At 43.4% G+C, this 13,754-nt stretch overlaps 1 protein-coding gene across 4 annotated transcripts in view; it reads left to right on the top strand.

Moving 5' to 3' along the window:
- MYPN (myopalladin) overlaps positions 1–13,754 on the top strand; it is a 126,224-nt gene that overhangs the window by 107,814 nt on the left and 4,656 nt on the right. For all 4 annotated transcript variants that reach the window (XM_035268248.2, XM_035268247.2, XM_078345775.1 and 1 more), the window contains 5 exons: positions 220–369; positions 1,303–1,385; positions 3,245–3,371; positions 5,862–6,069; positions 8,623–8,788. In XM_035268248.2, coding sequence (XP_035124139.1) covers positions 220–369; positions 1,303–1,385; positions 3,245–3,371; positions 5,862–6,069; positions 8,623–8,788 — 734 coding nt within the window. The remainder of the gene's footprint in view (positions 1–219; positions 370–1,302; positions 1,386–3,244; positions 3,372–5,861; positions 6,070–8,622; positions 8,789–13,754) is intronic.

Here is a 13,754-nt window from a genome sequence, read left to right as displayed (position 1 = left end):
AATATAATATTTCATATTCAATACTATTATATAGGTACAAGTAGAGGGGCATACTATACAGTCATTTTTGATATGTTTTCTAACTTTTTTTTCTAAGTGCTTCATAAAGGATGGATCACTTAAAAGATGGCAGTCAGCCCTTACCTCAGCCCAGAACCTAGTTCATTCACCTCTAAAGATAAACAAAACACTGTACATCTTGATAATTTTTCATTTCAGGTTTACTGGTTCAAAGATGGGAAGCAGATTTCCAAGAGGAATGAGCACTGCAAAATGAGACGAGAAGGAGATGGGACATGTTGTCTGCACATTGAATCCACCACCAGTGATGACGATGGCAACTACACCATCATGGCAGCCAACCCCCAGGTGGAGACGCAGGGTTCTGCGCTGTGCTGCACTCTGAGGAAGGAGCAGTTGATGTCATTGTGAATGAGACCTTGAGAAGTGCGAGTTACTAAGGATTTCTGAGGAAAATGAATGAGAAGCATTGTGATTGTGTGTAACTAGAGCACAGCAACACAACTTAAAAGACCAGTTAGCCACTGATGGGTCACTCAATCCTTCCGCCTTTATCAAGGGACATTAGTATTATATCTTCACTATGTGTACCTTGCAGACTTACTGAACTAAATCTTGTGTTTCTCAACTCATTGATTCTCTTGAAGAGTCAATATATCATTATCTCAATCATTCTATCAAGAATGATATGTCATTTTTGTTCTTTAGCTAATAGTCAAATTACTTTGCAAAGGTTTGTGAATGTCCCTCAAACTCATAATGTCCACTTTTTTGGATTGTTTTGTTTTTTAAAACTTGGAAAGCCATAATCTTCTACTTTCCTTTTCTGAATGAAGCCAAATCTTAAAACGTCCCTAAAAGATGTGGCAGAATAAGTATTTTCAATTACCATTTGGATAGGAAGAATAGAACTGTAATATCTATTCTTATTGAAATGTTACTTTTGAAGAATCTCTGTTGAAAATCATATGAAAATATTTGGCCATGCTTTCTGAATCATAACTGTGAACAATGTTAAGTACACAAAAATTCAAATTTCTTTTTACCTTTGTGCTGTTCGTATCTCAGTTTAAAAATGAAAGTCATCACTGTACTCTTAAAAACCTCTCCCCCTGGAATATTAACAGTGATTTCAGAAATCATATTTTATTGTTTTTATTCCTCTCCCCTAAGGAAAAACTCATAATAGCCAAAATTTCATGTTCTTGTCCAGAAAATTGTATGTAAATTGAAAAAAATATGGGATTCTTATTTTAATCTTGTTCGTTTTCTGTTTGTTAGGGGAGAGTCAGCTGTTCTGGCCACTTGATGGTACAAAGTCTGCCCATTCGTAGTCGACTAACCTCTGCGGGTCAGTCTCACAGGTAAAGACAATAAGAATTCTCCTTCTCTAGGCCCTGTCCAGGCACCTGCTCACATCATGAGCACCGGAGTGCGGGACCCATGCATTCTTAATTAAAGGTAGCCCTTCACTTGCAGCGTCTGCATCACCTGGGAGTTGGTTGGAAATGCAGAATCTCAGGCCCCAGCCCGGATCTACTGACTCAATCTGCATTTTAACAGAATTCCCAGGTGATTCACAAGCATAGTAAAGTTTAACAAGCACTAGTCTCTGGGTCGGGTTGTTTCTTTTTTTTTTAAGTTTGATTTTTTTTTTAGAGACAGGTCTCACTTTGTTGCCCAGGCTGGAGTGCAATGGTGCGATCATAGCTCTCTGAAACCTCAAACTCATGGGTTCAAGCCATCCTCCCATCTCAGCCTCTCAATTAACTGAGACTACAGCCGCATGCCACCATGTGGGCTCAATTTTTCTGTGTGTGTGTGTGTAGAGACAGGTGTCTCACTATGTTGCCTGGGTTTGTCTCATGCTCCTGGCCTCAAGCAATCCTCCAGCCTTGGCCTCCCAAAGTGCTGGGATTGCAGGCATGGGCCACCACTCCCAACCTGGCACCCTTTTAATGTTTCAAAATTTGTAACCATCAGTAGCACCTGCATACATAATATGTAAATCCGACCCGTTGAAGTAAGTTACCATCTTTTGTTTAATAAAACAGAAACCTTTAATGATTGAATGTATATTGATGGAATGTTTTTGTTGTTGTCTCCAATATAACAACTGGTTTTCTTCCTCTCTGATTTTACTAACCACTAAGAAGAAAGAGCCTGGCTTTCCACTTAAATCTTACGATGCCACAAAGTCTTAGCAAAGCATTCCATAGTTGCTGACACAGAGAAATTAAATGTGACTTACCAAAGGAACAAAAATAGTGACTTATGTCTCAGATATGGTATTTCACCACCATTGCAACTATAATTTCTTCTTTTTCTTTCTTCTTTCTTTCTTTTTTTTTTTTTTTTTTTTGAGATTGGGTCTCACTCTGTCACCCAGACTGGAATGCAGTGGTGTGATCTCGCTTCACTGTAACCTCCATTTCCTAGGCTCAAGCAATCCTCCCACCTCAGGCTCCCAAGCAACTGGGACCACAGGGGTGTGCCACCATGCCCGGCTAATTTTTGTAAAGACAAGGTTTTGCCATGTTGCCCAGGCTGGTCTCAAACTCCTGAGCTCAAGCAGCAACCAACCTGCTTCAGCCTCCCAAAGTGCTAAGATTATAGGCTTGAGCCACCTCACCCTGCCCCCTCTCCCTCCACATCCTCCTCCTCCTCCTCCTCCTCCTCTTCCTCCTCCTCCTCCTCCGTTCTTTTTTAAGAACAGCTGTTACTGTTGGTCAGTCTTATCCAGTTTAAGTTCATGGTCATCTTTAATGGTCTGCTATAATTTATAGCCGGGTTAAATTTTATTGCTCAGAGGCACAGGGATTGCAGCTGCCTTGCTCTGGGCAATAAACAGGACTTCTCTTTTGGCTCTCCTTCGAGGTTCAGATTGAATACTGATTTATTTGTTTATTTTGATGACTTTTGAACAACTGGTTGAACTCATAGCAAGGGGAGCTGAGCCTATTTAACCCAGAATGAGAGAAAGAATCTAAGCCTGTTTATTTGCAGATCTCACAAGACAGTCCCATAGTGTATGAGATACTTACCACTTTGTGTTTTACATCAGCTGCACACCATTATTTATTGTTTATGGTCCAGCCTCCCCTTTCCCCCTTAAAAAAAAAAATCTGCTCTTTACGTCCTGTAGCCCATGTCTAAATGCCTATCACCATACGGTTGTAAATTTATTTCTATGTTTAATGCCTGAACATGCTTCTTGTTGTAGGGGAAGGTCCCGAGTGCAAGAAAGAGACAAAGAGCCCCTACAGGAACGCTTTTTCCGACCACATTTCCTGCAGGCTCCTGGGGATATGGTAGCTCACGAGGGGCGCCTCTGTCGGCTGGACTGTAAGGTAGACTCCAGCACCCATCCTTGGTTCCAAATCTGTTCGTATTTTGTATTTGTTTGCATTCATTTTGTTTGTATTTGTTTTGTGGGGTTTTTCCCCCAAGAAGAGTGGGGTGGGGAAGGGAGAGAGATCACTTTTTTTTTTATCATGAGGCTCATTTGGAGTATTTAATGTCAAACAAAATTATTTTATGCAATTCTTGAATCTTTATATATTAATAAAAATTACATTGGTATTATATTAAGTTAATTGCATTTTTAGAAGACAACCAAAGAGGTGATACACGGTAGTTACTCCTTATCTGAGAGGCACGTGTTCCAAGCCCCGGAGTGAATGCCTGAAACTTGAGGTAGTACTGAGCCATATATATACTTTTTTTTTTTTTTTTGAGACAGAGTCTTGCTCTTGTTGCCCAGGCTGGAGTGCAATGGCACCACCTCAGCTCACTGCAACCTCCACCTCGCGGGTTCAAGCGATTCTCCTTCCTCAGCCTCCCGAGTAACTGGGATTACAGGTGCTCGTCACCATGCCTGTCTAATTTTTGTATTTTTAGTAGAGCTGGGGTTTCATCATGTTGGTCAGGCTGGTCTCGAGCTTCTGACCTTGTGATCCCCCCACCTCGGCCTCCCAAAGCGCCCACAGGTGTTAGCCATGGTGCCCAGTCCAATACTATTTTTTTAATTTGATAACCAAGGCAGCTACTAAGTGACTAATGGGCAGGTAGCATAGACAGTGTGGACATGGTGGACAAATTGGGTGATTCATATCCTAGGTAGGATGGAGTAAGATGGCATGAGATTTCATCATGCCACTTGGAACAAAATACAATTGAAAATTTAGAAACTGTTTATTTCTGACATTTTCCATTTAATATTGTCAGACTGTGGTTGACCTCGGGTAACTGAAACTTTAGATAAAAGGAGGACTACTATAATTCAGACATTTGCATCCAAGCCTTTTAAGAATTCTAGAATGCTATAGAAGACTTAGATACAAATCTTTTCATATGGTGTCTGGAAAACCTGTATTACTATAAAGCCATACGGTGTGATTTTCACATCCTTGAAGTGAATTGTTGTGACATGTGGCCTTTGAAAATTTATAGACATGAAAATATGGCTCCAAGGTAGTGTGTGAGAACAGAAACTGGTTTCTCCTACTAATCAACCTCCATTATCTTTAGCTATTTTACGTTCTCATTTTTTGGCTGGGCTTTAGTTGAAAAGCATGGATATCTCTCAGTATGAAGAGAAGCTTACGTCACCCTTTCTGCCCCACAGATGCAGAATGCTATGAAAGACTTAGATGGAAATTAGTGAAAGCTTGAGGTTGAGCATTCATAAAGGGTCCACTTCTGTCAGTGGTTCATCTCTCTGTGGCTGCCTAAATAATTTTTGGGTTCATTTTTACATCCCCCTCCCTAAACTCTGAAAGATTCCCATGCCTGGGTTCCATCCCCAGAGATTCTGATTCATGGTAAATGGGCACCAGGATTTTTTTTTTTTTTCAGACTGCGTCTCACTCTGTCGCCAGGCTGAAGTGCAGTGGCACAATCTCAGCTCACTGCAACCTCTGCCTCCTGGGTTCAAGAGAGTCTTCTGCCTCGGCCTCCAGAGTAGCTGGGACTACAGGCACACACCACCGTGCCCAGCTAATTTTTTTTTTTTGTATTATTAGTAGAGACAGGGTTTCACCATGTTGGCCAGGATGGTCTCGATCTCCTGACCTCGTGATTCGCCCACCTCAGCCTCCCAAAGTGCTGGGATTACAGGTGTGAGCCACCGCGCTCAGCAGGGCACCAGGATTTTTAAACACCTCCCACATGAGTGTAACATGCAGCAAGGTTTGAGAACTCTGGTTTAATATCTGGCCTTTTATCATCCTCAGCAAACTAACACAGGAACAGAAAACCAAACACCACATGTTGTCACTCATAAGTGGGAGTGGAACACTGAGAACACATGGACACAGAGAGGGGAACAACACACACCACAGGCTGTTGGAGGGCGGGAGATGGGAGGGAGCTTAGAGGACGGGTCAATAGGTGCAGCAAACCACCATGGCACACATATACCTATGTAACAATCCTGCATGTTCTGAATGTGCATCCTGTTTTTATTTATTTTTTTTTTAGAAAAAAATATCTGGCCTTTCTCTTGGCTATTAGGTATGTAAGCAGTATATCATCTCTGAAATTGATGCTGCAGGCCCATCATATCTATCTATTTTGCTTTTTGATTCTTATTTATTCTAATCTAGAGTATAATCAAATAGGTTAACCATGACTTCAGCTGTGGTCAAAGTACCATACAGTTCAGATTCGTGCAGCCCTTTATTCAGACCCCTCTTTTCTCTCAATGCCCCTACAGAGAGGTTTCTCACCACCCCATGTTTTCTCTCACTGTTTGGTGCCAAGCAAGGATAAAGAATTCAGCCACCAAATAAATGTGCCTGTTATCAGTCATTGGCCTCAGCTGTCCTGTTGTTTATTAGGTGAGTGGTTTACCACCCCCGGAGCTGACGTGGCTGCTCAATGGCCAACCTGTGCTACCAGATGCCTCCCACAAGATGCTGGTCAGGGAGACCGGAGTCCACTCTCTGCTCATCGACCCGCTCACTCAGCGTGACGCAGGGACCTATACGTGCATTGCTACCAACAAAACTGGGCAGAATTCTTTTAGTCTGGAGCTCTCTGTAGTAGGTAAGGTTTGCTGCTGGGACCCCTAAACATAACTTCCTCCAAAGTCACTGCCCAAATACTCAGAGCCTCTGCCAGAATGCCTTCATCCTTTACCCTACTAACTCCAATCTCAGTTTCCCCTTTACCGTGTAAGGGCAGTATTTCCTACATCACTTTCAAAAACATGTCAGTAATCTAAAAACATAATATGGTACCATGTGCCTATTACCCTTTAAATAAATGAGAGTCATTGTAATCATCAATCAGTCAAGCAATTAGCTGTCACTAAATTCAAGTTGTTTGCCCTGCCGTCCATCATTCCTGGAACATACTGGGCTCTTTTGCCCCCAATCTGAGCTTTCCTGTCTTTGCACCAATGATTTCTCTACCTGAATGTCCTTTTCTGCCTGGCAACCTCCTACTCATTCTGTAAGGCCTAACTGAAATGTCACCTCGAGATACAGTGAATCCACCAGACACAACTACTCCTTCCCAGCCTCACAGCCATAAAGTGTTTCCATAGCACTCAGAAAAGGAGAGATCCATAGAGCAGGTGCCTCCCTGAAGAGATGCTGAGCTCGTTCTTCTCACATCTCTAGTGCTGTCTCTCTTCTGCGTATCTCAGTGCCTGGAATAGGGAAGGTGTCCAACAAATATTGACTCAATATCTAAACAAATGAAACCTTATCTTCTTAGATGATGAGAATAAAACACTGTAATGCCTACAGATAAGGACAATACATTATCACCTGGGAGGTGCCAGTCTTGCAGAGCAGTAGTCTAGCCAGAAATAAATTTCAGAATGCAGGAATTCTGGTGTTGGGCTTCTTCCTGCTCTCGGTGTGGCCCTGTAAAAAAATCAGGGTGGCAGGCGCGGTGGCTCACACCTGTAATCCCAGGGCTTTGGGAGACCAAGGCAGGTGGATCACTTGAGGTTAGGAGTTTGAGACCAGCCTAGGAGTTTGAGACCAGCCTGGCCAACATGGTGAAACCCCATCTACTAAAAATACAAAAATTAGGCCAGGCGTAGTGGCTCACATCTGTAATCCCAGCACTTTGGGTGGCTAAGGTGGGCGGATCACGAGGTCAAGAGATCGAGACCATCCTGGCCAACATGGTAAAATCCTGTCTCTATTAAAAATACAAAAATTATCTGGGCATGGTGGTTCGAGCCTGTAGTCCCAGCTACTTGGGAGACTGAGGCAGGAGAATCACTTGAACCTGGGAGACGGAAGTTGCAGTGAGCCAAGATTGTGTCACAACACTCCAGCCTGGTGACAGAGTTAGACTCCATCTCAAAAAAAAAAAAAAATTAGCCAAGGGTGGTGGCACACACTCATAATCCCAGCTACTAGGGAGGCTGAGGCAGGAGAACTGCTTGAACCCAGGAGGCAGAGGTTGCAGTCAGCCAAGACCATACTGCTGTACTCCAGCCTGGGTGACAGAGCAAGATTCTGTGTCAAAAAAAAAAAAAAAAGAAAGAAAAAGGAAAAGAAGAGAAAATCAGGGTGATTTCAGCAGGCGAATCCTCTCTGCAGGCTAGTGGCAGTTTCCCTTGTATATCTTTTTCCTTTTCTCACCTTTAATTTCTTCTCACCAATAAAATAGGAAAATCTCATTCTGCAAGAATAGATTGATTTCAGGCTTTTACCTTTATTCCACGATTTTGCTAAAAAAATATTGACTTTGGAACCTTGAGATATGAGGTACCTTTACCTAAATCTGCCCTGGCCAAATTTTTTAAATACTCCTTGGGAAACTCAGTCTTGTGTGTGTTTTTTAAAAATAGTAGTATTCTGTAGATGTCAGATTTTTGTGAAACAATTATTGTCTTCTACAAAACAAAACTCCTCCCCCCAAAATCTGTTTTAGTAAATAGAATATATGGTTTCTCAAAATCTACTGTTGAAATATAAAAGAAACTACTTTAATTCCACCATTCCTAGCATTTGTATCCCTTGTGTATTACCCAGATCCTCAAACATTGCCTCTCATGGCATGTGCAGAGATGGTTGCCCCATTTATTTTTGTCTTTTAAACCATTTCTGAAGCTTTTATCAAGGCAGCGATCCTCACTAAGAGACATGAGGAGTGCTCTGACCAGGAGGTAAGGTGGGTGAACGCCCACTCTGCTAACTTCCAGAACTGTGGTGAGTGTGAGGCATGAACCTCAAAGTACTTACTATTCTAATAAGAATGACCCTTCTCGGCCAGGCACAGTGGCTCACACCTACAATCCCAGCGCTTCGGGAGGCCAAGGCAGGTGGATCACCTGAGGTCAGGAGTTTGAAATCAGCCTGGCTAACATGGTGAAACCCCATCTCTACTAAAATTACAAAAATTAGCCAGGTGTGGTGGCTGGCACGCCTCTAGTCCCAGCTACCCAGGAGGCTCAGGTGGGAGAATCACTTGAACCTAGTGGGCGAGGGGTGTGGGCAGAGGTTGCAGTGAGCTGAGATGGTGCCATTGCACTTCAGCCTGGGTAACAGAGCCAGATCCCGTCTTAAAAAAATAAAATTAAATTAAAAAAAACAGAAAAAGAGAAAGAAAAAGAATGACTCTTCTCTTGCTCAGCCAAAGAGGTGAAGAAAGCACCTGTGATCCTGGAGAAACTACAGAATTGCGGTGTTCCTGAAGGCCACCCCGTGAGACTGGAGTGCCGCGTGATAGGCATGCCCCCACCTGTGTTCTACTGGAAGAAAGACAATGAGACCATCCCTTTCACCAGAGAGAGGATCAGGTACAGCAGCCATCACATCCAGAGGGACTCCCACTCTCAGTGGGACTTGTTGCACCACCCAAATAAGTCTGCTCTGTTTGAGTCTGGCTTCTTTCATTTAGCATAATGCATTTGAGTTTCATCAATGCCATGGGTGTATTAAGAATGTATTCCGGGCCGGGCATGGTGGTTCACACCTGTAATCCAAGCCCTTTGGAGGCCAAGGCAGGTGGATCACCTGAGGTTGGGAGTTCAAGACCCTGACCAACATGGTGAAACTCCATCTTTAAAAAAAAAAAAGAATGTATTCATGGCCAGGTGCAGTGGCTCACAACTATAATCCCAACACTTTGGGAAGCCAAGGCAGGTGGATCACCTGAGGTCAGGAGTTCGAGACCAGCTTGACCAACATGGTGAAACCCCATCTCTACTAACAATATAAAAACTAGCCAGGCGTGTTGGTATGCACCTGTAATCTCAGCTATTCAGAGGCTGAGGCGAGAGAATTGCTTGAACCTGGGAGGCAGAGATTGCAGTGAACCAAGTTTGCATGGCTACACTCCAGCGTGGGTGACAGTGAGACTCCATCTCAAAAATAAAAAATGTATTCTGTTGCAGAGGAGTAGTTAATAAAATTTAATTTAAAATTTCCTTGCAAAATATTCCATAAATTCCACCTGTGTTCTACTGGAAGAAAGACAATGAGACCAAAACAAGGAATTTATGGAATATTTTGCAAATTTTTGTCCCATGTCTTCAATTATATTAGGACCCAGAAAAGCTCTTTGAAGTAAAAAACTATAACAAAATAAAACATCAAGGCAGTTATACCTCTTTTCTATCCATCACTAAGTGATTGTTCTTAAAGTAAGCTTAAGGATCCAGTTTCTTAAACTGGGTATCTTGCTTAATTTTCCCTAACCAACTTAGGGAAATGGCCATTTCCTTTCCATTTTGGTTCGCCACAAGACGACAAGTAAGTAGAGGTAGCTTCTGTACAAAACTTTCTCCTGAGAATTATTTCTCCACAGTAAACTGAATTTGCCCCAGAAGATGTTGTAGCTGTCGGGTTTTAAAGAATTTTGTCATCTAAAATATGTGTGTGTGTTGGGGGCTAGTCTGTAAGGGGTATGTGTATTTTTCTCCAGTAAAACTTAACCAAGAACAGGCTGGGCACAGTAGCTCACACCCGTAATCCCAGCGCTTTGGGAGGCCGAGGCGGACAGATCACGCAGTCAAGAGATCAAGACCATTCTTGCCAACATGGTGGAACCCTGTCTCTACTAAAAATACAAAATAAGCTGGGTAGTTCCAGCTACTCGGGAGGCTGAGGCAGGAGAATTGCTTTAACCCAGAAGGTGGAGGTTGCAGTGAGCTGAGATCACGCCCCTGTACTCGAGCCTGGCGACAGAGCGAAACTCTGTCTAAAAAAAAAAACTTAACCAAGAATAGAGAATAGTGTTGGGTTAACGCTCCAACCTAACGATGCAACATGTTAAACTAGATTAAACTAGATACACTAAGTAACTGAGGGTCTGCAATTTTAAATATGGTTTTATTGGGCAAAACCAAAATACATGTCTGGAAATCTCATTTCCAGTCAAAGCTGACTGCTGGGGCTGGGTGATTGCTCAGCCCTGGACTCTGAGGACCTGCTCGGTTTAGTCACCACTGCCTGAGGAAGGCAGTGGCAGGGGAGGGAGGAGGAGTGACTGAGATGCTGCAGAGGGGAAGGCCTAAGACTCAGAGACCACTGCCCACTCACTGCCCATTCATCTTCCCCCAGCCTTTAGTGAAAAGATGCCTGTCATTTTAATGTAAGCATAGGACATTCTGGCTGGACACAGTGGCTCATGCCTATAATCCCAACACTTTGGGAGGCCAAGGCAGGAGGATAGCTTGAGACCAGGAGTTCAAGACTAGCCTAGGCAACATAGTGAGACCCCATCTCTTTTTTTCTTTTCTTTTCTTTTTTTTTTTTTTTTTTTGAGATGGAGTTTTGCTCTTGTTACCCAGGTTGGAGTGCAATGGCGCGATCTCGGCTCACCGCAACCTCCGCCTCCTGGGTTCAGGCAATTCTCCTGCCTCAGCCTCCTGAGTAGCTGGGATTATAGGCACGTGCCACCATGCCCAGCTAATTTTTTTGTATTTTTAGTAGAGACAGGGTTTCACCATGTTGACCAGAATGGAGACCCCATCTCTTTAAAAAAAATTTAATTGGCTAGGCATGGTGGCACACACCTGTAGTCCCAGCTACTCAGGAGGCTGAGGAGGGAGGATTGCTTGAGCTCAGGATTTGAAGACTGCAGTGAGCCATGATCATGCCATTGTTCTCTAGAATGGGGACAAGCAAAACCCAGTCTCAAAAACAAAAAGGGATATTTTGATACTTTAAAGTCATAGTGATTGGCTTCTGAAAACCACACACCTGGGAACATCTGAATGGTCCTAAATAAACTCACGCACATGCACACACACACACAGATACAGTTGCTCCTCAACTTATGACGCATTTACCTGGATGTAACCCCATCATAAATTGAGGAGCATACTGAATGCAAGCATCCTAAGTCAGGAACTGCCTGTATATCACTGTGATTATAACTGTTGTAAGTACTTATGGCCTTTACGTCCCTGCCTTCTCTCACCTGTATACCTCTGCTCATGACATTCCTTCTTTGCGAACTCTCTTCACCTTCTCCTCTACCCTCACGCTCCAGCCCACCTCCCTAATGTCTGCTATCCCTCAAGACTCACCCCAAACATCATCTCTCTAAGGAAGAGCAGTGCCCCTGCTTCCTCTCCCACTTGGTGTACCATCACCGTTGTTAGTATTGATGGTTTCACTCCTCTCCCACAACTCGACTGTGAGCATCTTGAGGGAGGGGACCACGTCTTCTTTGTTTTCTTGTGTCCTGACTCCTCATAACACCTAATGCCTTTCACCTAGTAGCATATTATGTAAGATGAAGGAATCATGAACAAATACATGAATTTCCACTGCTATTGCCTCACCTCACTAAACTACAGCAATAGCATCCTAATGTGTCTCTCTGCAGCCAGGCACAAGCCCTATTCAATCCACATCCTCACCACTGTGGAGATGATCTTTTAAGAATGCAAACTGGCCAGGCACAGTGGCTCAGCACTTTGGGAGGCCAAGGTGGGTGAATCACCTGAGATCAGGAGTTCAAGACCAGCCTGGCCAACATGGCGAAACCCCATCTTTACTTAAAATACAAAAATTAGCTGGGCATGGTGGTATGTGCCTGTAATCCCAGCTACAGGGGAAGCTGAGGCAGGAGAATCAGTTGAAACCAGGAAGTGGAGGTTACAATGAACTGAGATCACAGCACTAGACTCCAACCTGGGTCACAGATGGAGACTCCATCTCAAAAAAAAAAAAAATTGATTACATTAGCTCCTGCTAAAAATATATCATTAGTTTCCCATCATCTGAGAGGAAGATTTCCATCCCTTTACCATGGTGCATGTGACCTCCTCCCCTGCCTTCTTTCCAGTTCCCCCACTTGCCAGTACCCCATGTGCACTCCACCCCCAGCTGTAAGGAACATGCCATGATCCCTCCCACACCATCACGCCTTTGTGCAGGCCGTTCCACCACCTGGAACAGCCACATCTCATCCGCTCTGTGAGTTTCCACTCGACCTTTGAGACTGAGATGGGGCACATCTTCTGGGAAGTTTTCCCACACTTGAATTGGCTGCATTATATTTCAGTGGTTGAGAAATAGATTTTTTAAGTAATCTCATCTTAGTCTTCTCAGGTCTTTGTACAGTGTTATATTTTTCTATGAGCCTAACCTCACATACGCTTGTGCATCTGAACATCCAGCATCTTCATGCCTCCTCCTCGATGCCTGTGGCTTCCCAGAATAACCTTTTCCCCTCTGTGTTCCGCAGGAATCTTTCCCATGACATTACTCTAGCATTTGTTGCATCCTATTTATCTTTATTTCTACTTATTTATCTTTTATTTATTTATTTCTCATTAAACTGAGAGATTCTTCTAGAGAAGGCATTTCTTTGGTCAGGCGTGGTGGCTCACACCTATAATCCCAGCACTTCGGGAGACCAAGGCAGGTGGACCACCTGAGGTCAGGAGTTCAAGACCAGCTTGGCCAATATGGTGAAATCCCATTTCTACCAAAAAAAAAAAAAACCAAAAACAAAATTAGCCTAGCATGATGACGGGCACCTATAATCCCAGCTACTTGGGAAGCTGAGGTACAAGAATCTCTTGAGCCCAAAAGGTGAAGGGTGCAATGAGTCAAGATCACACCACTGCATTCCAGCCTGGGGGACAGAGCAAAACTCTGCCTCATAAAAAAGAGAAGGCATTTGTGTCCTGTTCCTCTTTACACCCTCAGCACCCACGGCAGTGGCACCCAGCATTTTCCCCAACATAGTATTCAATAAGGGTTTACTGAAGAAATATATGAAAGAATGAATAGATTAGTTTATCAGTCAGAAGGTGAAGGTAGCCAGTGTGTTAGTATAGTAAAATTGTGGTGGATATTTTATTACTTTATTCTTGTTATACTTATTAATTAATTTATTCTTGTTTTTTCTTATTACTTATAAATTCTTGGACGTAATAACTTTCAACAAAAGGTAAACACTTATCCTTTGAGCTCCAGAAGCTGTTGCTGTTGCCTCTACCCTGCAAATGAGCTGTGGCAGCCCCAGAGGAGAGCTTGGAACTATGCGTGACAAGAGGGCCAGGCTGACGAGGGGTGGAGGGAACACGTGGCCCTATGGTTTTTGATCCATGGCTGCATATTCAAATCACTGGGGAGTTTCCAAAAATCCTAATGCTTGGATCCTAGACTTTGATTCTGATATGATTACCTGGGATATGTCCTGGGATTCCAATGTGCAGCCAGGGTAAAGAACTATTGATGTGGAGAAAAACAGAAGGAAAGAGCAGGCCGGTTTCCTCCTAAATCTCATTACACTGGATGCTG

Source organism: Callithrix jacchus, chromosome 12 (assembly GCF_049354715.1).
Source record: "Callithrix jacchus isolate 240 chromosome 12, calJac240_pri, whole genome shotgun sequence".
Lineage (NCBI taxonomy): Eukaryota > Metazoa > Chordata > Mammalia > Primates > Cebidae > Callithrix > Callithrix jacchus.
Note: the sequence above shows the minus strand (reverse complement) of the source record. Positions and strands in the feature narration are given on the sequence as shown.